Consider the following 27,330-nt stretch of genomic DNA (forward strand, 5'->3'; position numbering starts at 1 on the left):
CAGTGCAACCTGAGGAAATTAAGCTAAGTCTTTAATTTACTATACACAATCTATCTTTAACTATAAAATATAAATCAATAGTTAATTAAATATTCAGAATAATTACTAATTAATTTAAAATCAAGCTAAAATCCATCTACTAAATATAATCTAGACCCTAAGTTATTTTATTACTTCTAGAATTAAATTAATACTAACAAATAAATAAATAAAAACTAGAAATGGCCATGCAGGCTATGTGTCAGGACTGTGGTTTGTGGGAGTCTGCGGACAGCGAGACTGTAACGGATTGCCACATCTGCAGGAAATCTTTCTGCCTCGAGTCACTCCGGCTCAGAGTCCTTGAACTGGAGTGCGAGTTAGACACTCCGACACAGGTTCGGGGGAACCAGGGGGAGGTAGAGAAGGAGGTCCCGCTGAAACTGGTCCTATCCAACAGGTACAATGTACTTGATACCTGTGAGGATAAGGACGCAGGCTGCGGGGAGGGCAGCCAGAATGCTAACCATGGCACTGTGGAGCAGGAGGCAGTCCAAGCAGGGGCGGGGGGGGGGGGGCGGAGAGGAGGAGCAGAATAGAAAGATCGTGGTCATAGGGGATTCGATAATTAGGGGGATGGATAGCGTCCTCTGCAGTCGCAACCGAGAGTCCAGGAGGGTGTGTTGCCCACCTGGTGCAAGGTTAAAGGATATCTCGGAGCAACTGAAGAGGTACTTGGAAAGGGAGGTTTGTTGGAACCAATGACATAGGAAAGAAAAGGGAGGAGGTCCTGCTAAGAGAATATCAGAAGTTAGGAACTAAATAAAAAAACAAGACCAAACGGGTGGTAATCTCGGGATTACTACCCGAGCCACGTGTTAATTGGTATAGGGATAGTCAGATCAGGAAGGTGTATGTGTGACTGAGAGAGTGGTGTGGGAAGGAGGGGTTCCATTTCATGGGACACTGACACCAGTGCTGGAACAGGAAGGAGCTGTAGAATCATAGAAAGATTACAGCAAGGAAGGAGGCCATTCGGCCCATCTAGTCCGCGCTGGCTCTATGCAAGAGCAATCTAGCTAGTCCCACTCCCCCGCCCTATATCCGTGTCCCTGCAAATTTTTTCCTTTCAAGTACTTATCCAGTTCCCTATTGAAAGCCATGATTGAATCTGCCTCCACCACCCCCTCAGGCCGTGCATTCCAGATCATAACCAGTCACTGTGTAAAAAAGAATTTCCTCATGTCACCTTTGGTGCTTTTGCCAATCACCTTAAATCTGTGTCCTCTGGTTCTTGACCCTTCCGCCAATGCGAACAGTTTCTCTCTATCTAGACCCTTCATGATTTTAAATACCTCTAACAAATCTCCTCTCAACCTTCTCCGTTCCAAGGAGAACAACCCCAGCTTCTCCAGTCTATCCACGTATCCTCATCCCTGGAATCATTCCAGTAAATCTCTTCTGCACCCTCTCTGAGGCCTTCACATCTTTCCTAAAGTGCGATGCCCAGAACTGTACACAATACTCCAGTTGTGGTCGAACCTGTGTTTTATAAAGGTTCATCATGACTTCCTTGCTTTTGTACTCTATGCCTCTGTTTATAAAGCCCAGGATTCTGTATGCTTTCTTAACCACTTTCTCAACCTACCCTGCCACCGTCAACGATTTGTGCACATATACCCCTAGATCTCTCTGTTCCTGTACCTCTTTTAGAATTGTGCCCTCTGGTTTATATTGCCGCCTCTTGTTCTTCCTACCAAAATGTATCACTTCGCATTTTTCTGTGTTAAATTTCATCTGCCACATGTGTGCCCATTGCACCAGCCCGTCTATTTCCTCTTGAAGTCTATCAATATCCTCCTCACTGGAAAAAAGCTGATTTTGAAGGGATGACAATAGAACTCGGGCAGGTAAACTGGATAAAAATGTTGACAAAAGGAATAGAACAGCAGTGGGTAATATTTAAACGGTGATCAAGAGAGTTCAGGAGAAGTATATTCCTCTAAAAAGCAAGAACAAACTAGTCAATAATGAAACACCATGGATGAATAAAGAGATGAGGGTAAAACTGAAACTGAAGAAAAAGGCATACTCTAAGTATGATGTGGAGATGCCGGTGATGGACTGGGGTGGACAAATGTAAGGAATCTTACAACACCAGGTTATAGTCCAACAATTTTATTTTTAAATCACAAGCTTTCGGAGATTATCCCCTTCGTCAGGTGAACCTGACGAAGGGGATAATCTCCGAAAGCTTGTGATTTTAAAATAAAATTGTTGGACTATAACCTGGTGTTGTAAGATTCCTTACAATACTCTAAGTACATAGACAATAAAGAATAGGATGGTAAAAGGGAATACGAAGAGGTTAGGAAAGAAGTCAACAAAACAATTAGGAAAGCAAAGAGGAACGACAAGGTTAAATTATCAAGGAATACAAAAAGAAATAGTGAAGTAGTCTACAAATACATAAATAATAAAAATCAGAATAGGGATAGGGCCACTAAGGAATGCACAAGGTAAACCCACAGCGACAGCGAAATGGCAGAAATATTGAATAGTTACTTTGCCTCTGTATTTACCAGGGAGACTAACGTGGTGAGCAGGACATTAGAAGAAGAGATCGAAAAATAAAATAAAACATTTAAGATAGAAAGGGGGGAGATAATTGATAAACTAATCAAACTTAGAAAAGGATAAGGCCCCTGGTCCGGATGGATTGCATCCATGAATATTAAAAGAAGTTAGGGAGGAGATAGCAGAGGCACTTCTACATATATATAAAAATTCACTAGAAAAGGGAGTAATGCCAGAGGACTGGCAGACAGCTAATGTTATTCCTATATTTAAAAAGGGAGATAGAACAAGTCCAGGGAACTATAGACCAATTAGCTTAACGTTGGTGGCAGGAAAGATAATGGAATCTTTACTCAAAGATGCAAATATTCTTTCTTTTTAAGATGTTTCTGTGTGTTGGTCATAATTTATCATGTTAAATTGCTCCCAGTGACAGACCTGCGACCATTAGTCCTTCAACTAGTGAACACAGTTCAAAGTTGGTAAGGATAATTGTACTGGGTATTTTTGGCAATGCTAGTGAAAATGATATCAGATCTTGACATACCCATTACACTCTGCTGAAAGCTTAGTGACTGCAGTGGGTCATAAATATAAGGCAAGTTCTCTGTTTATTTCCTTTTTTCATTTTCAACAGTGTTGCTTCAAAACTTACTTCCCTTCATTAGCCACTGTACAAACAGAATTCCATACAGGTCTTGGTATAATACATTTAGTCCGTGTTACAAATTCCAGGTCTACACTAGATAGTCTCTCAGGTTCAGCTTCACTGGTCTCTCCTGCAAGCGGATCCCATGTCCCTTATGATCAGGAGTTTAACTTTACGGCCCAATATCGAATTAAACGATCACATGGCCCAGGGGTCGTAACAGCGAAGCCTGTTGTGAGATTACAATATCCAGCCCATGTAACAAGTGGCTTCATGTGTCCTTCACCAAGGAGGACAGACAGGAAAGTGACCTCAAGACAGAGTCAGTCAGGATCAGTGGAATTACTGACCAGAAAATATTTAGCATGCTAACAGGAACGTTATAGTGTATTTTATTTTCTTTGATATGAGAACAGTTACTGAATTAGAATCATACAACACAGAAGGAGACCATTCGGCCCATCGTGCCTGTAACGGCCCTTTGAAAGAACTATTAAATTAGTCCCACTCCCCTGCTCTTTCCCCCGACCCTAAATTTTTTTCCTTTTCATGTATTTATCCAATTCCCTTTTGATAGTTACCATTGAATCTGCTTCCACCATTCTTTCAGGCAGCACATTCCAGATCATAACAATCTGTCGCGTAAAATAAATTCTCTTCATCTCCCTCCCCTTGGTTCTTTTGCCAATTACCTTAAATCTGTCTCCTCTGGTTACTGTCGAACCTGCCAGTGGAAACAGTTTCTCCCTATTTACTCTATTAAAACCCCTCAAAATTTTGAAAACCTATATCAAATCTCCCCTTAACCTTCCCTGCTCCAAAGAGAACAATCCCAGTTTCTCCAGTCTCACCACATAACTGAAGTCCCTCATCCCTGGTACCATTCTAGTAAATCTCCTTTACACCCAAACATTTGGGTGAGGTTCTGGAGGGCATCCAAGGCACTGTACGCAGTGACAGAGTCAGGAAAAGGAATAAAAAAAACAATGCAAAAGAAGCAGGTTTCTCTAGAAAAGAGAAGGGTGAGGGGTGACCTAATAGAGGTCTTTAAAATTATGAAGGGGTTTGATAGGGTCGACGTAGAGAAAATGTTTCCACTGTGGGGGAGTCCAAAACTAAGGGCCATAAATATAAGATAGTCACTAATAAATCCAATAAGGAATTCAGGAGAAATGTCTTTACCCAGAGAGTGGTGAGAATGTGGAATTTGCTACCACATGGAGTAGTTGAGGCGAATAGCATAGATAATTTGAGGGACGGAGGGGAAGAGGAAAGGATTTCAAAGCTGACAGCGACAGACGGCAGCGTGCAATGCAGTATCATTTTCCTATATCAAGTAGGGTGTCAGAAGTACAGGAAAGTGAAACCACTCTGCATACAAAGGCCACTAGATGGAGTCTGTGATTTCTTTTCTCCTACAGTATCATCTTCTACGGAACTTGTAAAAAAAAAGTTCAAACGTACAACATCATAATAAATAGGGACATTTTAATCAGTTTCTACCGATTTCCACCGACAACATTCCCAGGTTATTTTTTTGGACGGTGAACCAATAAAAAAAGACATTTCCTCCCGAATGCGAGCAGAAAAAAAAATGCTGGAAATGTCCCATTGTTTTCTTACCAAAAGATCAGGTCTGGAGATGTGTCTCAATCCCACCCGTGATGACAGCAAGCACACTGTGGGCTGTGTGTGCACCATACTGAGGTCACTGATGCGATGGGCGGGCGCCTCCAAACCTGATTTCCGGCAAGAAAAGAAACGAAGGCTGTGCAATTTGGCTCATTGTAAGAGAGCCTCGATCGTCCTCCTGTACCACGAGGAATATATTCTTCATACTCCAGCAAGTGCCAGTCTTTCATTCCTTGTTAGGTGTAGAGCAAGGACAGCAATGCATTGACACAGTTGTCACACTGATAGCGTGCTGAAAACTGAGGTCATAAAAAAGGAACTTGGATTGATACATTGCCTTTCACATCCTCAGGACATCCCACAGCGCCTGACAGCCAATGAATTATTTTTCAAGTGTAGTTACTGTTGTTACGTAGGCAAACCCAGCAACTAATCTGCACACAGCAAGGTCCCACAAAGAGCAAAGGACAAAGCAGGACATCCAGGACAAAGCAGCCTGCTTGATTGGCACCCCATCCACCACCTTAAATAGTCACTCCCTTCACCACCGGCGCACTGTAGCTGCAGTGTGTACCATCCACAGGATGCACTGCCGCAACTCGCCAAGGCTTCTTCGACAGCACCTCCCAAACCCATGACCTCTACCACCTAGAAGGACAAGGGCAGCAGGCGCATGGGAACAACACCACCTGCACGTTCCCCTCCAAGTCACACACCATCCCGACTTGGAAATATATCGCCGTTCCTTCATCGTCGCTGGGTCAAAATCCTGGCACTCCCTTCCTAACAGCACTGTGGGAGAACCTTCACCACACGGACTGCAGTGGTTCAAGAAGGCGGCTCACCACCACCTTCTCAAGGGCAATTAGGGATGGGCAATAAATGCCGGCCTCGCCAGCTACACCCACATTCCATGAATGAATAAAAAAAGAGATGAATGGTAAGTTAATCTGTTTTTGGCGGTGTTGGTTGAGGGATAAATATTGGCCAGGGCATCAGGAGAACTCACCTGCTCTTCTTTGAAAAGTGCTGTAGGATATTTGACGTCCGCCTGAGCAGACAGATGGGGGTCATAAATTAAGACCTTCTCGAAAGAGGATCTGAAAGACGTCGTAATCATAGACTGACTCAGGTTATACACTAAGGCACTGGTTACTAAAAGTGAGATCCCAATTGTTTCCCCTGTGCAAAATCTCCAACAACTGTTGTTATCCCACCGTTGTAGTGAAAGGCAAGAGGCTGGAACCACAATAAACATGGTTTCTTCAATTTTAGGGGTCATGTGGGAGTCTGATGATGCTAAGCCTACACAGTGGGGGTCTATGATCCACGTAAATAATTGTGAGATTTCGTTTAACGTGACTTTTTTATTAACCCCCTTGAGTTTTAGCAATGTTCAAAATAAAAACTTTTTTTAAAAAAAAACTGAAATTTTGGAGTCCAATTTATTCCCCACTGATTTTCTCCTTTGGCTTAGATGAAGGGACCGAGTGTAATGTACCCAAGTTTGCTGACGATACAAAGCTCGGTGGGAAAGTAAGCTGTGAGGAGGACACAAAGAAGCTGCAAAGGGAAATAAACAGGATAAGTGAGTGGGCGAGAAGGTGGCAGATGGAGTATAATGTGGGAAAATGTGACATTGTCCACTTTGGTAGGAAGAATAGAAAAGCAGAACATTTTTTTTAAAAGGGTGAGAGACTAAGAAATGTTGGTAGTCAGAGGGATTTGGGTGTCCTTGTACATGAATCACAGAAAATTAACATGCAGGTACAGCAAGCAATTAGGAAAGCAAATGGTATGTTAGCCTTTATTGCAAGGGGGTTGGAGTACAAGAGTAAGGAAGTCTTGCTGCAATTTTATAGGACTCCAGTGAGACTACACCTGGAGTACTGTGTACAGTTTTAGTCTCTTTATCTAAGGAAGGATATACTTGCCTTAGAGGGGGTGCCACAAAGATTCACTAGATTCCTGGGATGAGAGAGTTGTGCTTTGAGGAGAGATTGAGTAGAATGGGCATATATTCCCTGGAGTTTAGAAGAATGAGAGATGATCTCATTGAAACACATAACATTCTTAGAGAGCTTGACAGGGTAGATGTTGATAGGTTGTTTCCCCTGGCTGGACAGTCCAGAACTAGAGGCCATAGTCTCAAGATAAGGGGTCGGCCATTTAGGACTGAGATGAGGAAAAATGTCTTCACTCAGAAGGCTGTGAATCTTTGGAATTCTCTACCCCTGAGGGCTGTGGATGCTCAGTCGTTGAGTACATTCAAGGCTGAGAGCGATAGATTTTTGGACACTAAGGGAATCAAGGGATATGGGGATAGGGCGGGAAAGTGGAGTTGAGGTCGAAGATCAGCCATGATCTGATTGTAAACAATTTTACAACACCAAGTTATAGTCCAGCAATTTTATTTTAAATTCACAAGCTTTCGGAGGCTTCCTCCTTCCTCAGGTGCCACATCGTTCACCTGAGGAAGGAGGTAGCCTCCGAAAGCTTGTGAATTTAAAATAAAATTGCTGGACTATAACTTGGTGTTGTAAAATTGTTTACAATTGTCAACCCCAGTCCATCACCGGCATCTCCACATCATGATCTGATTGAATGGAGGAGCAGGCTCGAGGGGCCGCACGGCCTACTCCTGCTCCTATTTCTTATGTTCCCTCATCAAACAACAATTAAACTCTCATTGACAACGGGACCTCCTATTTACAGAAATTAAGACTTGGTGGAACAGGGCTGTGTAAACACAGCTGCAGCTTAGCAGCAGACTGACGCGTTATGCACTGGATGGTTGGTGCTTCTCTCCTCATTAGGACAGTGCATCATCTGACTTACACTAAGCAATGCCATGGGAGGTCCGCCAGTAATAATACATGAAGCAAACACACTGGGTGGTTCACACACTCAGGTTGCCGCAAATTATCTTGTACAACGCTCTGGGAAATTAAAACACGCACAAAGCTGCATTTAAATTTCTCATGTGAACTGCAAGTAGTAAAAGACTCTTGCAAGTTGCAGGACTTACAATAAATTGAGAACTTTGGCAACATTGTCAATGGACAATTGTCTATCCTGTATATGTGAGAGTTTTTTTTCATGCTTCAGTTTTGCTTCAGTAAGGAGAAACTGTTTCCACTGGCAGGAGGGTCAGTAACCAGAGGACACCAATTTAAGATCATTAGCAAAAGAACCAGACGGGAGAGGAGAGATTTTTTTGTGCAGCGAGTAGTTATGATCTCGAATGCGCTGCCTGAAAGGGTGGTGGAAGCACATTTAATTATAACTTTCTAAAGGGAATTGGATAAATACTTGAAAAGGGAAAGTTTGCAGGGCTATGGGGAAAGAGCAGGGGAGTGGGACTAATTGGTAGCTCTTTCAAAAAAACCCGCCATAGGCACAATGGGCCGAATGGCCTCCTTCTGTGTTATATCATTCTAAGATTGACTGACAGACAAGAGTCATCCAATCGGATAACAAGGAGTCTGTTTGTTTTCCAATCGGCATGGGTAGGCGGTGCGACAAGAGGATGGGAGCGTTGGGCGACCGATGGCAGCAGCGTGGGGGTGGGGCGGTTGGAGGCCACGTGATGAAACCTCCGGGAATACGTCCGACCAGATTTGGCAAGGCCAATGGTAGGAGAGAATTAGATCTGAAACACGGGGCGGGAGACTTGTTACATAAATCTGTTTGCATTATTCAGCCGCGCGGCTCAGCAGGTAGCTCTCTCACCTCTTAATCAGAAGCTTGTAGGTTCAAGTCCCACTCCAGAGACTTGAGCGCAAAAATTTAGGCCGACACTTCCAGAGGCCGTCTGCCCTCTCAGGTGGATGTAAAAGATCCCATGGCACTATTTCGAAAAAGAGCAGGGGTGTTCTCCCCGATGTCCTGGCCAGTATTTATCCCTCAACCAACGTCACTAAAACAGATGATCTGGTCATTATCACATTGTTGGTCGTGGGAGCTTGCTGTGAGCAAATTGGGTGCCACGTTTCCTACATTACATTAGTGACTACACTATAAAAGGTACCTCATTGGCTGTAAAGCGCTTTGGGACGTCGTGAAAACGCTATTTAAATACAAGTTCTTTGTTACTTTTATTTCACTCTAGAAATTAAACCACAATCATCACAAAACAAACAGAATACTCAAGACCAGGGAACTGTTTGTGATGCAGATCACAAACCCACATGGGAGGTTATGTTTTAGCATGAGTTAAATCCAACAAAATAGGTCACACATTTTAAACTAAAAACAAATGAGACTTGAGAAGAATATTATTTGATAGATTGTTTCAAAGTTTAGATGAGGACAGCAAGTTTGTCTCAATTACTAACAGGATTTAATACGGTGCTATTTTGTGTGGACTTGGATTTTATGAATTGATGAAATCAGGTTTAGTCCCTGCCTCCAATACACGCACACATTTAAATAAATATATAAATTTACAGCCCGAGGCCTACAATGCAAATCGCATCCCCGGTATCGCGCAGACTTCTTCCCCGCCCTTCCGATCCCTCCTCCGGCTGCAGCGTAAGCGAGTCCCGGGGACCGCAAGAAGCCAACAAAACATCGGAATGAAAAGAAGGGGGGAAAAAACGAGACTAAACACAGAAATCACTCAAAATAGGGCACGGGGCCCCTGAAAACAACGGCTCTCGACGTTAACTGAACAATAAAAACTAAAATATTCTGAACTATTCCCCATAGCAACCAACTTAAAATGATTTATTTCCCCCTCATTTTTTGCCCACACTTTCAACTTACCTTTTTTTTTTAGAATTATTGCTCCTTCCTTCTGTTTCTCTTGCAGAGTTTTCTGAATTAAAATCACATTGTTTAGTTAATGATATGTTAACACTGAAGTTGCTGCTTATCCCCCTTCACCACGCCTTCATCATGCTGCTTCCTCCCCAGTGAGTCAGAAGGAAGCAATGCCTTCCCCGGGTCCTACACAGAATGGCCTCTGCCTTCCTCTCCTCTCTCTCATGCCACAGGCGTTTGTGTTTATTCACATCTTCCAGCTCCTCCTTAGATCAGAACATTTTTAACGTCTGCATCCATTTCATTCCTTCATTTGCTGGTGAATTTTCTATCAAACTGGAGTGGGATCGGGATAACAATTTAGTTCGCTAAGTTTCCTTTCTCTTTTGTAGGGCTTGGGTGTTTGTTGGTTTTGTCTTTGTACATGAGAAATAGGAGCGGGAGTAGGCCAATCGGCCCCTCGAGCCTGCTCCGCCATTCAATAAGATCATGGCTGATCTGATCCTAACCTCAAATTTAAATTCATGTCCAATTTCCTGCCCGCTCCCCATAACCCCTAATTCCCTTTACTTCTAGGAAACTGTCTATTTCTGTTTTAAATTTATTTAATGATGTCGCTTCCTGGGGCAGCAAATTCCACAGACCTACCACCCTCTGAGTGAAGAAGTTTCTCCTCACCTCAGTTTTGAAAGAGCAGCCCCTTATTCTAAGATTATGCCCCCTAGTTCTAGTTCACCCATCCTTGGGAACATCCTTACCGCATCCACCCGATCAAGCCCCTTCACGATCTTATATGTTTCAATAAGATCGCCTCTCATTCTTCTGAACTCCAATGAGTAGAGTCCCAATCTACTCAACCTCTCCTCATACGTCCGCCCCCAACATCCCCGGGATTAACCGAGTGAACCTTCTTTGTACTGCCTCAAACTCTGCCTTGTACTCTGACCGCTTGTATATTCAGTAGTCTTGGGTGTAATGTTCCCCTGTCTGAACACCATCCACTCCTTTGATTGCTGTGATTACCTCTCTGCCGAGGTGTGATAACGGGCAGTCGGAAAGATTATCTGTAATCATCAGGCATTGTTCTCTGACTATATATGCGGTGTCTTTATGGAACCCTGCACTCACCTGACGAAGGAGGAAAGCTCTGAACGCTTGTGATTTCAAATAAAGCTGTTGGACTATAACCTGCTGTTGTAAGACTCCTTACATTTAAAAAAGGGGGCACTTGTTTTGGATTTCTTTGGTTTGGGTCGTTGACACTGGGACAACTCAGCGTCTCCTTCTATAAAATTAACCAGAAACAGTGAAGGGTTTCTTTTTGTGCCAAGCCAAAGCTAATGGATAAGAAGGCAAAAGCAACATTGAATCCCGGCAATTTGGCCAGCATTTTGCTGAATCTCCGGTCTCATCAGATCTCCTTCAAACTGGAAGTGCTGCACAATTTCACGTCATGTTCTTTCTTTCGCAGAAAATGTGTCTCAGCTTGGCTCAGTAACGGCGCTGAAATAAAGACGGAAAATGCTGGAAGACACTCAGCAGGTCAGGCAGCATCTGTGGAGAGGGAAACAGTTAACGTTTCAGGTCGATGGCCTTTCATCAGTTGTAACGCTCTTGCCTCTGAATCATAAGGTTATGTGGTTCGTGCCCCACACCAAGATATGAGCCCCCAGCTTACACTGATACCTCAATATAGTACTCAGGTAGTCGTGTATTGTTGGAGGTGCCATCTTTGAGATGACATATTAATCCAAAGCCCTTGTCTGTCTGTGCAGGTGGATGTAAAAGGGTTATAGCACTATGTGAACAAGTCCCGGCTGGCATTTATCCCTCGACCGATACCACCAAAATAGATTAACTGGTCCGTTATATCACTGCTGTTTGTGGGATCTTGCTCTGTGCACTTTGGCTATCTATAAAATAATTGCGACTACGCTTCAGAAAGTAACGTATTGGCTGTGAATGTGCTTTGGGATGCCTTAAGGATGTGAAAGGTGCTATATAAAGGAAAGTGTCAGCCTTGGCTCTGAGTCAGACAGCCCATGGGTTCAAAACCTACTCCAGAGACTTGAACACATGATGTAGGCTGACATTTTAGTGCAGTACTGGGGGAGTGCTGCACTGTTGGAGGCGCCGTCTTTTGGATGAAATGTCTTCCTCCACAAGTTAGCCCAGACTGATTTCTTCCACCCACCCCCCCCCAACTTAGCCAATGCATATGGAGGGTAATTGCAGTGTTTCTTCTGCCACAGCAGCTGAGTTCAGTTAATTGATTTGCCCACTGAACCTATAAACAACAACAACTTGCATTTATATAGCGCCTTTAACTTAGTAAAACCTCCCAAGGCGCTTCACAGGAGCAATTCCCAAACAAAATTTGACACCTGGGTCGCTGCAAGGCATGCTATAGGTTTCTAAGCCTGTAGATGGTGCTGTGGAGAACCCTACCCACGAGGCCCGCCCTTCTTTCTCAAACCCTGCTCTCTTTAGCATGCAATGGAAAGGGCGGGGGACCGCATTCGCGCAATGTTTCCCGGGAATTGTATTCGCTAACCGCGTCGGTCCCAGCAAATTCAATGGAGCCTATCGCCAGCAAGAACTACAACTCCCAGAAAACCCGGCTCCCTGCACATGCGCAAAAGGAAAACGGCGGAACTTGCGAGATACCGGTTTGAAAAGCTTTGACCGCCATTAAGTCAAAAAAAAATAGGCGTGTGGAGCCGGTTCAGTTAAATTTCTTTAAATTCGACCTATTTCTGGTAATTTTTCATTTTATTTCACGTCTAATTTCTGATATTTTTTTATTTTGAGTGAAATTTTAGATTAATTGATTAGTTAATGTTTAAGTTAGATTTTGACAGCAACAAATGGGGGATTATCGCCTCTATTTTAATCGCTTCACCAATAATAATTTTAGTAAGCTGTTTGGTTAGTAATAATTAAACAATTTTAGTAAGCTGTTTGGATAGAGGTAATTAATCAATAATTTTTAGTATTTTTTGGTTCGTGGTAATTCCATCTGATGTGGGAGGTCTTGATCCTTAATTTGGAGGGAATAGGTGGAAGAATGTTCATTTTTCCTTTTTAATTTTTTTTGGCAATTTATCAAAATTCAAATCAGATTCCAATAATTAGTGTAAAGAAACCCCCCCCCCCCCACACACACACAAAAACAATGGTTATGGGCCACACGTTGTGGAGCTCTGAGTCAGAGTGGGGGTGGGGTTTTACCTTGAATTCCCCATATGATGAGTTCTGAATCCTTACTGTGCTTTGTGCAAGGTGGGTGGGATGCCTGTGTTACTGTGCCCTTCCTGGTTGCCGATGACAAGAGGGTGTTGGCAGAGACCTAAAACCAGGTTGTCCATCTGGCTGCTCTCTCTGGATGTGCCATAGCTGTCAACGTCACCTTTAAGGGTCATTTTTACCAAAGTAAAAGCTTCAGTAAATTCCTGTTTTCAGATGTAGTTACTTTGCAACAGTTCAGTACCAGTGTTGTTACCAGGATTTCAGTAAAGTTTTACCTCAATGCCTACCTGAACTGTACAATTGTAGATTCTGTCCTTCCAAGTTGGGGTTATGTCTGGTGCGAGCTTTTTGAGCTGTAGAACACTAGGGTCACTTATTTATATTTCACCTTAACACAACTTTAATATTTTTGAAGTGTAGTCTCCATTAATGAAGGCAAATGTATCATAATATGTTACAATACAGGAGGCAGCCATTTGGCCCATCGTGCCTGGGCCGGCTCTTTGGTCTGCTATTGGTAGTACTGGTGGGAGCAGTTTGAAATGATGAATTAAGAGTATTATAGTAGAAGTGTATTGATTTGTGGGTGTTCACATACTTCTCTATCATTAAGAATTTTATGTATGCGTGCCCTTCTTGACAGCCTGTTGTCATGCTTGTGACACACTCATCTTTTTTGGGTTGTAAATTTGTGCTGCTGAAACCCTTATCTGTGCCTTTGTCACCTTCAGACTTGACTATTCAAATGTTCTCCTGGCCGGTCACCTATCCTCCACCCTCCATCCGAATCTCTGGTGCCTGTGTCCTATCCCGTACTAAGTCCTGATTGCTGGCCTACATTGGCTCCAGGTCCCCAATTTTGAAATTTTCATTGTATCTAAATCCCTTTATGACTTTGCCCCTCCTGATCTCTGTAACCTTCAGACCCACCACCTCTAAGAACCCTGTGTTCCTCCAACTTTGGCCTCTTGTGTATCCCCCACTCCATTGCCCCACCATTGACACCCATGCCTTCAGGGACTGAATAGCCTATACCTGTTTATAAATTCAGCTGTCCAGGCCCCATGCTCTGGAATTCTCTCCCAAATCTCTCCACCTTCCTCCCCGCTCCAGTGAGGGAGTGTTGAATTGTTGGAGGTGCTCACTTCAGATGAGGCCCTATCTGGTGAATATAAAATATCCTATGGCACTATTCAAAGAAGAGCAGGGAGTTCTCCCAGTGTCCTGAAAAATGTTTCTACCCCAACCAACACTGCCAAAAATTTTAGCCTCATTTGCTGTTTGTAGGTCTTTAATGTGTGCAAATGGAAAGCACCTTTATAAAACACTGATTAGGCCTCACCTGGATTATTGTGTTCAAATCTGAGCACCACACTTTAGGAACGATGTCAAGGCCTTAGAGAGGGTGCAGAAGAGATTTACGAGAATGGTACCAGGGATGAGGGTCGTCAACTATGGATGGACTGGAGAAGCTGCTGGTGGTCTCCATAGAGCAGAGAAGGTTACGGGAAGATTTGATAGAGGTGTTCAAAATCAGAACGGTTTTGATAGAGTAAATAAGGAGAAACTGTTTCCAGTGGCAGAAGGGTCAGTAATCAGAGGACGGTGATTTGGTAAAAGAGCCAGAGATGACATGAGGAAATATTTTTTTCGGCAGAGTTGTTATGATCTGGAATGTACTGCCTGAAAGGATGGTGGAAGCAGATTCAATAATCCCTTTCAAAAGCCATGATGTGGAGATGCCGGTGATGGACTGGGGTGGACAAATGTAAGGAGTCGCACAACACCAGGTTATAGTGCAACAGCTTTATTTGAAATCGCAAGCTTTTGGAGCTTTGCTCCTTCGTCACCTGACGAAGGAGCAAAGCTCCGAAAGCTTGCGATTTCAAATAAAGCTGTTGGACTATAACCTGGTGTTGTGCGACTCCTTACATTCACCCTTTCAAAGGGGAATTGGATAGATACTTGAAGGGAAAAAGTTTACATTTTCTATGGGGAAAGAGCAGGGGAGTGGGACTAATTGGATAGCTCTTTCAAAGAGCCGGCCCAGTCACGATGGGCCGAATGGCTGCCTCCTGTATTGTAACATATTATGATACATTTGCCTTCATTAATGGAGACTACACTTCAAAAATATTAAAGTTGTGTTAAGGTGAAATATAAATAAGTTTGTTCTTTCAAAGGAAACTCATAAACAAGTGCAACTTGTGGGATTGTTACAAAAATTATAACTGAAAAGTGGGCAATTGATACTTCTCTGTGCCTTGTACACATTAGTGATCTTTGTTTCCAATTTTAAACTACACAATAAGCTCCTTTCAGATAGCATAGTGCAGTGAGCATATATTGTCACTGGAATCCTTGGTGCTCCCATGGAGCGGGCTCACTTGCACTGTCACGCCATCACTAAATCTGATTGTCTAGTTCTAACAGCACAGCATTAATTTTGAGACCTGTAATTGTTTTCTCACTATTTTATTTGGCAGAGAGGCAACTAATAGTTGACGCCAACCAAAACCCTTTTTTTTTGTAGATCATTGCCCTGATGGCTCAGTGGATAAGTGTACCACGTGGTGTGGGACTGATCCATACAGATAAGGAAGGTTCAAGTTCCATCCCCAATTTGTGTGTAATTATCTTATTGGGGGCAATTAGGGGTGCTACAATTCGTCTCAACACGACTGGGCTAGGGCGGGAAAAAGTCGGTCAGTGTTTCCACTCTTGATTGCTGTCCAGTGATTCCTGTGGGAAAATGTTTGTGTGGACATTGGATGAGGATACGATTGGGATTATATGTGGTGTTTTCCCCCCCCCCCCACAAACCATGGTCAATTAGCTAATCACTGCTTGTTGTCTAGGTTCACACATGTGAATATAATCACTGGGTCAGATACCGGTTTGCCAGAACCTGTGATACCATATTCCTAAAATGATTGTTTTGAGTCAGTTTTATTTTTTTCATATTGAAAACTGGGCGCTGCTCTTCCACTGTTCAACCTCATTTCTTGCCAGTTATAGAATGAAACTAGTGGAAGAGGAAGAGAGGTGAGAGCTTTTGCAAGATAAAGTACATGCTGATCTCCATAACTAAAACAAAACTGTCTAAAAAAAACACTAGTTATGTTTGGGAGGGAGGGTCGGTGCACCAGCATACACCCGAGTTTCTAGTCTCAATGCTGGGTCATTGGAGAGAATGCTGAACCATGAAGAAATTGAAGTAATTTCAATGAATGGAGTCAATCCACTAATGAAGTAATTAAACTAACTGGATCCTATTCCCAAATAAGTACGTGCAATTCTGTAACACCTTGAATGTGGAAAAACAACCCAAAGCATTTCATAGAGGCATAATCAAAAAACAAATATCGAGCCAAAGAATTAGATTTAGCTGGATCAAAGAGAGAGGTTTTAAGGTGGGTTGGGGGGGGTGCTTAAAATAGGAGAGGTAGGTGGAGAGGCAGAGTGATTTGGGGAGGGAATTCCAGAGCGTTGGGCTTGGACAGCTAAAGGCATGACCACCAATGGTGTGGTGAGGGGCGTGCACAAGAGGCCGTAGTCTGAGGGGATTAGAGTTTGGGGCAGGCTGTAGGGATGAGGAGGTTACAGAGATGGTGAGGTCATGAAGCAATTTAAACACGGATGAGAATTTTAATTGGAGGCACTAGGGAATTGTAAGTCAAGGTAGATCAGCAAGGACAGGGGTGATGGGTAAGTGGGGACTTAGTGTGGGATAGGATGCAGGCAGCAGATTTTTGGATGAACTGAATAGAGTATGGGAGACCAGCCGGTAAGTCATTGAGTCTGGAGGTCACAAAAGCATGGATGCGTGTTTCAGTAGCAGATAAACTGATGCAGGGGTGGAGGACATGGGCAGTGTTCCAGCAGTAGAAGCAGGTAGTCTTTGTGATGGAGAGGATATGGGGTCGGAAACTCAGTTTGCGGTCAAATAGGATGCAGCGGTTGCAAGCAGTCTGGTTCAGCATGACATTTGCCAGGGAGGGCAGTTGGTGGCAAGTTTGTGGTGGGAGCCGAAGACCATGGCTTCAGTCTTCCCAGTACTTAGCTGGAGGAAATTGCAGCTCAATCAAGACTGAATGTCGGACAAGCAGTCTGACAGTGGATGAATTGAGAGAGGTTGCAGAGCTGGATGTCAGCAGCATGCATATGAAAGTTGGCCTCATAATCTTGGATGATGTGACCAATGAGCAATATGTAGAGGAAGAGGCAGAGGCCAAGGGTCGATCTCTAGGACCCTGGAGGTAATGATGCGGGGACAGGAAGAGAAGCCAACTCCAATAAAATCCCTAAGCAATTCATTGGGAAGGAAAGCAGTAGAGGATGCGCCTGATGGATGTAGGTTTGTGTCCCAGGACCATTTGTCATTCTGATCTTTGGTTCCTGGATGAAGCACTTGCGTCTGTTCATCATTCCACCTTGAAAAGAGAAAGAAATGGTATTGCTTACTCTGCAGAAAAAAGTACCTTCCTATTGGCACTGAAAGGGTTTGAGCAGTATTGCAAGCTCAAACTTGGATGTGGTTGAAGAAAAGAGAAGTATATGCCTTGTGGAAGGGTTGGACTAAGGTTTTCATTGTCCAAGATTGTTGTTTTCCCAGGTGGAGCACTTTGATTGTGGAGTGCTTTAAACCTAGATGTGGAGATGCAGAGAAAATTATCCGGCAGCCCCTGTGTTTCTCAATGTCTGAGCACTGTGGACTGATGCCAAGGAGAAATTTTGGCCCTGACTAAGAGGTATCACTGAGATGTGGTATTATAACTCCAACTGCCAGAATTTCCACCTATTCATAGTCAATGGACAGAAAATCTAGCCCCAAATATGTTGGGGAGCTAACATTATTGGTCACAGAGGTAATGAGAGTTCCCCTTCCTCACATTGCTACTACCGTGAATACTCTGCCGATTATCATTGAACTCCAACAGTGATTCTTTATTATGTAGTGAATCTGGGAATGTACCTCCTGCAGATCATGCTCACCTCTACTTAAGCTATTTCACAGGTAGGTTTTCCATTGTGTGTTTTGTTTTTCTGAAATCTGTGATGCTGTGTCTAAAATGTGTTCCGTTTCTCACCAGGTGTTAGGAGATGGCTTCTGAGGATATCTCTCAGCTGGCGGACTCCCTTGCAAAGACTCAAGTGGGTGGCGGAGAGCTGAGTTTCAAAGGCCGGGCCCTAAAGCTTGACACAGCTGAGGCTGGTACGTGAAACTAAGAATGCAATATGGACTGGAGTAGAATTGGATAGGTTTAATGGCAGGAGGTGTATTTGGACATGGGCGTAATCAGTTGTATACACGAAAGAAAGAAAATGCTAGAAATCTGAAATAAAATAAACAAATGTTGGAAATGTAGCAGGGCAGTTAGTATTTGAAAGAGAAGAGAGGATAACATGTTGACAGAACGTCAACAGAGAAAGAATTGGTTGAAGCAAAGGCTCTTTGCAGTATAGACTTAAGAGCTGAGAGATGCACAGCTGAGGTGCTTCAGCATCATCAGAGGGTATAATTATAATCTGACAAGTTTACATAAACAATTTCCATTAGAAATGTGGACATAGGAATTTATGATGGAAATAAAGATGAGAAGTGTGACATGTAACAGAGTGCATCCAGATGTAAGATTTTGAATAGATTATTATAAAGATACTGAATTTTTTGGCTTGATTGCATTTGAATGTAAGTGTTTTATCCTCTTGGGATGTTGTTTATTTGGTTTCTTTGAGGTTAATTAGAGTGAGACCACATTAGTACAAGTTGGATGTGATCTATTGGAACAAGTGGCTGGTAACCTGTCACAGAACAGCGGTGAGATTTAGAAATATGACCGGCTAAAGTGCATCGACTGCCTGTTGCATTTTGAGGAGAAAAAGGAAGCAAATTATTTGGTAGCGGTTTGGACTGAAATCTTTCTTACCCAGAATGGGTGAGTTTTGCCAGAAGGAACACTTCATGGCAGTGGAGTGCTCTATGTTTAATGATGGGGGGAGTAGAGGAAACATCCTGTTCCTTTCTGCAGAATAGTATGCTTTTTTTCTGGTTTAAAAAGCAAAAACACTTACCTGATAGCTTGGTATATAAATGCATCATATGGTGTGGTGTAGTACAGAGCCATGTGGACAAAGAAGGGCCCAGGTTCCATTCCTTGTTCTGTGCCAGGATGCCCACTCTTAATTAACATTGTCACCCCTGCTGGAACGTCCATAAATTTGGGTGGAGGTTGAGTGAGGATGGATTGGTTACGCTAAAGTGCTACAGCGTTTGGCTCATGCGTGATTAATGGCCACTACTTGGAGGAGGTACTGGGTGGGCTAGCAGCACTCTTGGAACTGTAGCTCATCATTAAGCACTGCCCCCAACATGGCAAAATAGGTGGAAGGGAAGAAGTTGACACATACCATTTACTGCACAAGCAAAGGTGCAGGTGACCTGCTTCCAGATGTGTTAATGTGATAACAGGAAATTAGATCTAAAAATTTGTTTGGAGAGAGATTTTTACTCTTTAAACCCATCATAACAAAAAAAAATTGGTTTGCTAAGTTTTTTCCCACACACATACTAGAGTCGTTTAGTCTGCAGTCACTCCATCAAATCGTAATTGGAGAAGTGTCCCGCCATATTGTGTAGTAACTCCATCCTACTAGCTCTCTCGACTCTAAAGAAGGTGCTGACACAAAACCAGTACCTATAGTGCAATGGGGCCATTAGTCTACAGAAAATCAACTATTGTTTGGTCTTCAATATTTTTTCCCCTGTATTTTAATGACTGTTTCACTGTCATTTCTTTGATTTATCTGTTTCCTAATGTTGTTAATTCTCTTTGCCCAGCTGCTGAGATTATTGAAGAGATTGAGGGATTTGAACAACTAGAGGCACTACGCCTGGAAGGCAACACAATCGGCGTGGAAGCTGCTAAAGCCATCGCCAGGAGTCTGGCTAATAAAAAGGAATTGCAGGTATGGACTTGATATTTTTAGGGCTTCACCAGATATTTATTGTGCTGAGCACCAAAGATCACTCCAGTAATTAAGCCATCACTCTCTGTGAACCAAAGTGTGACCATATACGCACTATCTAATAACGTAGCTTTGGTCAGAGGTAGAACAAAAACCCTATAATTAGCTCGCAGGAATTGACGCAAGCCGTCTGTGTTCTAGCTTTTGGATACTAAAGATAAACACTGAGACTTGGGCTATAAACTACAAATCCGGTTTAATTAAAGTAAAAAGTAAACAGTAGCAGAAAATTAGTTTGACAGATTTCACTTGATCAGAGAACTTTTCATTTACACCGAGTTACATCTGCAGCACAGAAACAGGCCATTTGACCCAACTGTTCTATACTGCTCCATGCAAGTCTCCTCCCTCCCTACATCATCTAACCTTATCAGGATACCCTTCTATTCCTTTCTCCCTCATGTGTTTATCTAGCTTCCCCTTAAATGCATCTATGCTATTTGCCTCAACCACTCCTCGTGGTAGTGCGTTCCGCATTCTTATCACTCTGTGGGTAAAGAAGTTTCTCCCGAATTCCCTATTGGATTTATTAGCGACTATTTTATATTTATGACCTCTAGTTTTGGACTTCCCTACAAGTGGAAACATTTTCTTTGTCTATCCTATCATTATCTTAAAGACCTCTATCAGATCACCCCTCAGCCTTCTCTTTTCTAGAGAAAAGAGCCCTACCCTGTTCAGCCTTTCCTGATAAGGATATTCTCTCCGGTCAGGTATCATCCTTGTGAATCTTTTTTTGCACCTTCTCCAATGCCTCTATATCCTTTTTATAATATGAAGACCAGAACTGTGCACAATACTCCGTGTGGTCTAACCAAGGTGCTATACTAGTTTAACATAACGTCTTTGCTTTTCAATTCTGTCCCTCTAGAAATGCACCAGAGTGCTTAATTTGCCATTTTTATGGCCTTGTTAACCTGCATTGCTGATTTTAGTGATTTGTGTATCTGTACCCCTAGATTCCTTTGCTCCTGTACCCCATTTAGACTCTTATTATCCAAGCAGTATGTGGCCTCCTTATTCTTCCTACAAAAATGCACCACTTCACATTCAGCTATATTGAAATTCATTTGCCAATTACATGCCCATTCTGCAAGTTTATTAAGTTCTCTTGCATTCTTCCTTTTGTATTAACTACACCCCCCAATTTGCTGTCGTCTGCAAATTTTGTACTTCCGATTCCTGAATCCAAATCGTTAATGTAAATTGTGAACAACAATTGTTCCTTGACTTATAATAGCAAAAGTTGCAACATGTCATTAATTGTTGTAATAATACTGAGCCTGGACCAGCATCCAAAAGTACAAACTTGCAGTTGTCAGACAAAACCTCATGTATAAGTTCCACGTTGAACCTTTTATGTGAAATCAACTGTCTTTAAGGTCTGTTAAAATAAACATCAAGTATATTTTTGGGATTTTTTACCTTCGTTTCCTTGGTTCTGTAAAACTGACCACTCTCATAAGCAGATCTTAAAGGCAGTTGATTTCACAGATGGTTCAATGTGGATTCTCTCCCAAGCCTAGGGAAACTAAAGCTACAGTAAAAGCAATTTAAAGTGACCAATTACATCTCATAAATACATGGATAAAAAGTCGATCGCACCACTTCATGGCACGTACAGAAACATAGAAAATAGGAGCAGGAGTACGCCCTTCGACCCTTCTCCGTCATTCAATATGATCATGGCTGATCCTCTATCTCATAACCATATTTCCGCTCTCTCCCCATACCCCTTGATGCCTTTTGTGTCTAGAAATCTATCTATCTCCTTCTTAAATATATTCATTGACTTGGCCTCCACAGCCTTCTGTGGTAGAGAATTCCACAGGTTCACCACCCTCTGAGTGAAGAAATTTCTCCACATCTCAGTCCTAAATTTCCTACCTCATATCCTGAGACCGTGACCCCTCGTTCTGGACCCCCCCAGCCAGGGGAAGCATCCTCCCTGCATCCAGTCTGTCTAGCCCTGTCAGAATTTGATATGTTTCAATGAGATCCCCTCTCATTCTTCTAAACTCGAGTGAATACAGGCCTAGTTGACCCAATCTCTCCTCATATGACAGTCCTGCCATCCCAGGAATCAGTCTGGTGAACCTTCGCTGCTCTCCCTCCATGGCGAGTATATCCTTTTAGGTAAGGAGACCAAAACTGCACACAATACTCCAGATATGGTTTCACCAAGGTCCTTTATAACTGCAATAAGACATCCTTGCTCCTGTACTCAAATCCTCTTGCAATGAAGGCCAATATACCATTTGCCTTCCTGCATACCATTTGCCTGGGAATGCGTATTGGAAAACTGCACTCCAGCACAATTTTTTTCCCATTTAACTTTAATGGATGGAAAATCACAGTTTGGGAGTACACAACTGTGCATTGAAATTTTAACTCATAATAGATTTATGGTTTGAATTGTGATGGGACTTCCTATTTCTCTTGGCCGCAAGTCATTGCTAATAAAAAGAAATTATGGGTGCATTGGATGTCAGGACTTGATGTCACGATTTTTTGTTAACCTTTTTTTAATTTTGAATTTTATGCTTGTGGAAGTGTTTTTGTTGAAAAACAAAATACTTCCCCATATGAAGCGGCCAGTGACAGCATAAAGCACTCTCGGGTCAGATGGAGCACGGTTGGATGCATAATAGCATTCCATCTACTGTTCCCAAGCAATGTCCCTCAGTCCCAGCCTCAGAAAGAACATCCCCTGCTTCACCAATGTGATATTTGCCCATTTTGTACGCCAGCCATCCTGTAGCCTCTCAGCGTGGCTCAGTTGGTAGCACTCCACTCTCTGTCAGTAGGTTGTGGTGTAAGCCACACTGGACTTGAGCACACCATCTGCATTGATACTTCGGTGCTGTACTGTATTGGCGGAGGTGCCATCTTTCAGATGAGATGTTAAATCAACTCGGGTGGATGTAAAAGGTCTTGTCACGATTTGAAGGAGAACAAAGAGTTCTCTTGCTGTCATAGAAAATAGGAGCAGGAGTAGGCCATTCGGCCCTTCGAGCCTGCTCCGCCATTCAATATGATTGGCTGATCCGCAATCTCAATACCATATTCCCGTTCTCTCCCCATACCCCTTGATGCCTTTTGTGTCTAGAAACCTATCTAGCTCCTTCTACTCTTCCTACTCTTCCTTCAAACAACACCAAAACCAGATTACCTGGTCCTTCATTTTATTTGTGGGGCCTTTCCGTGTTCAAATTGTCTGCAAAAACAATAGTGACCACACTTCAAAAGTAGTTTATTGATTATGAAGCACTTTGGGATATCCTGAGGATATAATAAAGTCCAATATTAATCCAAGTTCTTTCTCTGAATGACATTGCAAATTGTGCATATGCTTATTTTATAGCATGATAACCTCTCAATTCAACTCAGCTGTTTTCCATTTCAATTTGAAACCCGTCTAACGTGCTACAGTTTTACTGAGTATGATCTGTTAATAGTTAGCAAATTGAAGTCTAATTTCAGCAGTCTGGTCGCTCACAGGACAGCAATGCTGAGTCATTATTTTGCTGACTGGCCAGATAAGCGAGCACAGAAGTAGCCACAAATAAACTTTTTTTAGGCGCAACACCCACTCCTTTTTTCTTGTTAGACTGTTCTGCAACTGCAGCCAACAGGGCTTTGTTCTCCTAATTTTTTTCCCCAGTTCCCGTTGACTGCAGCACAGCTCCTCTGCACCAACAGCCTGTCAGTGCCTCCATTCTTAATGTGAGAATATTAGAACCTGATCTTACTATAAAATAAAAACAGAAAATGCTGGAAACATTCAGCAGGTCAGGCAGCATCTATGGAGAGAGGAACAGAGTTAATGTTTCAGGTTGATGACCTTTCGTCAGAACTGATCTTATTCTAACCTGGTATCTGTGCCTGCACTTTCCAGCAGGGGTCACAGAATAGAATCTTACAGCACAGAAGGCGGCCGTTCGGCCTGTCGTGCCTATGCCAGCTCTTTGAAAGAGCTGTCCAATTAAGTCCCACACCCCAGCTTTTTCCCCATAACCCTGCGCATTAGTCCTCTTCAAGTACATATCCAATTGCCTTTGGAAAGTTCCTATGGAATCTGCTTCCACCGCCCTTTCAAGTAGTAAGTTCCAGACCTTAACCCTCTGTGAAAAAAATTCCTCCTCATTTCCCCTCTAGTTCTTTTGCCAATTATTTAAAATCTGTAACCGACCCACTTGCTAGAGGCAACAGTTTCTCCCTATTTGCTCTATCAAAGCTCCTCTTAATTTTGAATACCTCTATTAGGTCTCCCCTTAACCTTCTCTGCTCTAAGGAGAGCAATCCCAGCTTTTCCAATCTCTCCACATAACTGAAATCCCTCATTCCTGGTATCATCCTGGTAAATCTCCTCTGTACCCTATCCAAAGCCTTGACATCCTTCCTAAAGTGTGGTGCCCAGAATTGTACACACTGCTCCAGCTGATGCCTAACCAGTGATTTGTAAAGATTTAAGAACATAAGAAATAGGAGCAGGAGCAGGCCATCCGGCCCCTCGAGCCTGCTCCACCATTCAACAACATCATGGCTGATCTTCTACCTCAATGCCATTTTCCTGCACTATCCCCATATCCCTTGATGTCTTCAATATCTAGAAATCTATTGATCTCTGTTTTGAATGTACTCAATGACTGAGCCTCCACAGTCCTCTGGGGTAGAGAATTCCAAAGGTTCACCACCTTCTGAGTGAAGAAATTTCTCTTCATTTCAGTTCTAAATGGCCTATCCCTTATTCTGAGACTGTGATCCCTGGTTCTAGACTCCCCAGCCAGGGGAAACATCCTCCTGCATCTACCCTGTTGAGCCCTGTAAGAATTTTGTATGTTTCAATGAGATCACCTCTCATTCTTCTAAACTCCAGAGAATACTGGCCTAGCTACTCAATCCCGCCATCCCAGGAATCAGTCTGGTGAACCTTCGTTGCACTCCCTCTATGGCAAGTATATCCTTTCTTGGGTAAGGAGACCAAAATTGTATACAATACTCCAGGTACAGTCTCACCAAGGCCCTTTATAATTGCAGTAAGACACCTTTACTCCTGTACTCAAATCCACTTGTAATAAAGGCCAACATACCATTTGCCTTCCTAACTGCTTACATGTTAGCTTTCAGTGACTCATGTACAAGGGCACCCAGGTCCCTTTGAATATCAACATTTCCCAATCTCTCACCATTTAAAAAAAATACTCTACATTCCTATCAAAGTGGAAAACTTCACATTTTTCCACATTATATTCCATCTGCCATGTTCTTGCCCACTCACTTAGCCTGTCTATATCCCCTTGAAGCCTCTTTGCATCCTCCTCACAACTCACATTCCCACCTAGTTTTGTGTCATCAACAAACTTGGAAATATTCTATTTGGTCCCCTCATCCAAATCATTAATATAGATTGTGTATAGCTGGGGCCCAAGCACTGATCCCTGTGGTACCCGACTAGTCACAGTCTGCCAACCTGAAAAAGACCCGTTTATTCCTACTCTGTTTTCTGTCTGTTAACCAATTCATTGTTAGCCAGTATATTGCTCCCAATTCTAACTTTGTTTACCAACCTCCTGTGTGGGACCTTATTGAAAGCCTTCTGAAAATCCAAATACAGCACACCCACTGGTTCCCCTTTGTGTTCTACTAGTTACACCCTCAAAGAACTCCAGTAGGTTTGTCAAACATGATTTCCCTTTCATAAATCCATGTTGACTCTGCCAAATCCTACTATTATTTTCTAAATGTCCTGTTATCACATCCTTTATAATAGATTCTAGCATTTTCCCTATTACTGATGTCAGGCTAACAGGACTGTACTTCCCTGTTTTCTCTCTCCCTCCTTTCTTTAAATAGTGGGGTTACATTTGCTACCCTCCAAACTGCAGGAACCATTCCAGAATCCATAGAATTTTGGAAGATGACAACCAGTGCATCCACTATCTCTACAGCCACTTCTTTCAAAACCCTGGGATGTAGATCATCAGGACCTTGGGATTTATCGACTTCCAATCCCATTAATTTCTTAGTACTATTTTTTTTTTACTAATACTAATTTCTTTCAGTTCCTCATTCTCGCCAGACCCTTGGTTCTCTAGTATTTCCGTGAAGACAGACACACAAAGTATTTGTTTTAATTTCTTTGCCATTTCCTTATTCCCCATTATAAATTCTCCTGTAAGGGACCCACATTTGCCTTCGCCAGTCTCTTCCTTTTTAAATACCTATAGAAGGTTTTACAGTCCGTTTTTATATTTCTTGCTAGTTTACATACTCTCATTGTATTTTCCCTTTCTTTCTCAATTTCTTGGTCCTCCTTTGCTGAATTCTAAAATGCTCCCAATCCTCAGGCTTACTGCTTTTTCTGGCAACTTTATATGCCTCTTCCTTTGATTTGATACTATCTTTAATTTCTCTTGTTAGCCACGGTTGGACCACTTTTCCCGTAGGGTTTTTGTGCCATAAAGGAATATTTATTTGTTGCAAATTATGTGTTAATTTTTTAAATGCTTGTCTAGCATGCCTTCCTTGTTTTAGTATTAAAGCCAAGTATCCCATATGCTTTCTTATCCGCCTTATCAACTTGCCCTACCACCTTCAAAGATTTGTGAATATGCAGCCCCGGGTCCCTCTGCTCTTGGATCCCCTGCAAAATAGTACCATTTAGATTATACTGACTCCATGTTGTTCCTCCCAAAGTGCATCACTTCACACTTATTCACACTACATTGCATCTGCCATGTGACTGTCCATTTCACCATTTCTATGTCCTCCTGAAGTCTCTTTCCTGTTTATTACGTTGCCTAGTTTTGTATCATCTGCAGACTTTGAAATTGTACTCCCTATACCCAAGTCCAGGTCATTTATATATAACCAGAAAAACAATGGTCCTAATACCAATCCCTGGGGGACCCCACTGCATACTTCCTTCCAATCAGAAAAACATCCGTTTACCACTACTCTCTATCACCTATCCCTTAGCCAGTTACATACCCAAGTTACTGCTGTCCCTTCAATCCCATGTGCCTCTATTTTCTGAATAAATCTGTTATGTGGTACTTTATTAGAAGCCTTTTGAAAGTCCATATATACAACATCTACTGCATTATCTTCATTAACCCTCTCTGATACTTCATCAAAGAATTCAATCAGGTTAGTCAGACATAATTTGCCTTTAACAAATCCGTGCTGGCTGTCCTTTTATCAACCCATGCTTCTCAAAGTGAGAATCAATTTTGTCCTTGACAATGGTCTCTAGTAGTTTTCCTACCACTGATATTAGATTGATTGGCCTGTAGTTACCAGGTTTATCCCCCTCCCCTTTTCTGAATAGGGGTGTAACATTTGCAATCCTCCAGTCCTCTGGCACCACTCCCATATCCAAGGAGGAATGAAAGATTGTGGTGAGAGCTTCTGCTATCTCCACCCTTACTTCCCTCAGCAAACTAGGA

At 42.6% G+C, this 27,330-nt stretch overlaps 2 protein-coding genes across 3 annotated transcripts in view; one reads left to right on the top strand and one right to left on the bottom strand.

Annotated features, from left to right (window-relative positions):
• The window catches only part of zc3h7bb (zinc finger CCCH-type containing 7Bb), a 92,376-nt gene extending 82,566 nt beyond the window's left edge, over positions 1–9,810 (bottom strand). For both annotated transcript variants that reach the window (XM_067974655.1, XM_067974654.1), the window contains exon 1: positions 9,605–9,810. The gene's annotated coding sequence lies outside the window, so the exon portion shown is untranslated. The remainder of the gene's footprint in view (positions 1–9,604) is intronic.
• Positions 9,811–12,254: 2,444 nt separating this feature from the next.
• Positions 12,255–27,330, top strand: part of rangap1b (Ran GTPase activating protein 1b) — a 45,581-nt gene continuing 30,505 nt past the window's right edge. The window contains exons 1-3 of the mRNA XM_067974656.1: positions 12,255–12,360; positions 17,944–18,065; positions 19,692–19,819. Coding sequence (XP_067830757.1) covers positions 17,954–18,065; positions 19,692–19,819 — 240 coding nt within the window. The 5' untranslated portion in view covers positions 12,255–12,360; positions 17,944–17,953. The remainder of the gene's footprint in view (positions 12,361–17,943; positions 18,066–19,691; positions 19,820–27,330) is intronic.

The sequence above is a fragment of the Heptranchias perlo genome, chromosome 40, assembly GCF_035084215.1.
Source record: "Heptranchias perlo isolate sHepPer1 chromosome 40, sHepPer1.hap1, whole genome shotgun sequence".
Lineage (NCBI taxonomy): Eukaryota > Metazoa > Chordata > Chondrichthyes > Hexanchiformes > Hexanchidae > Heptranchias > Heptranchias perlo.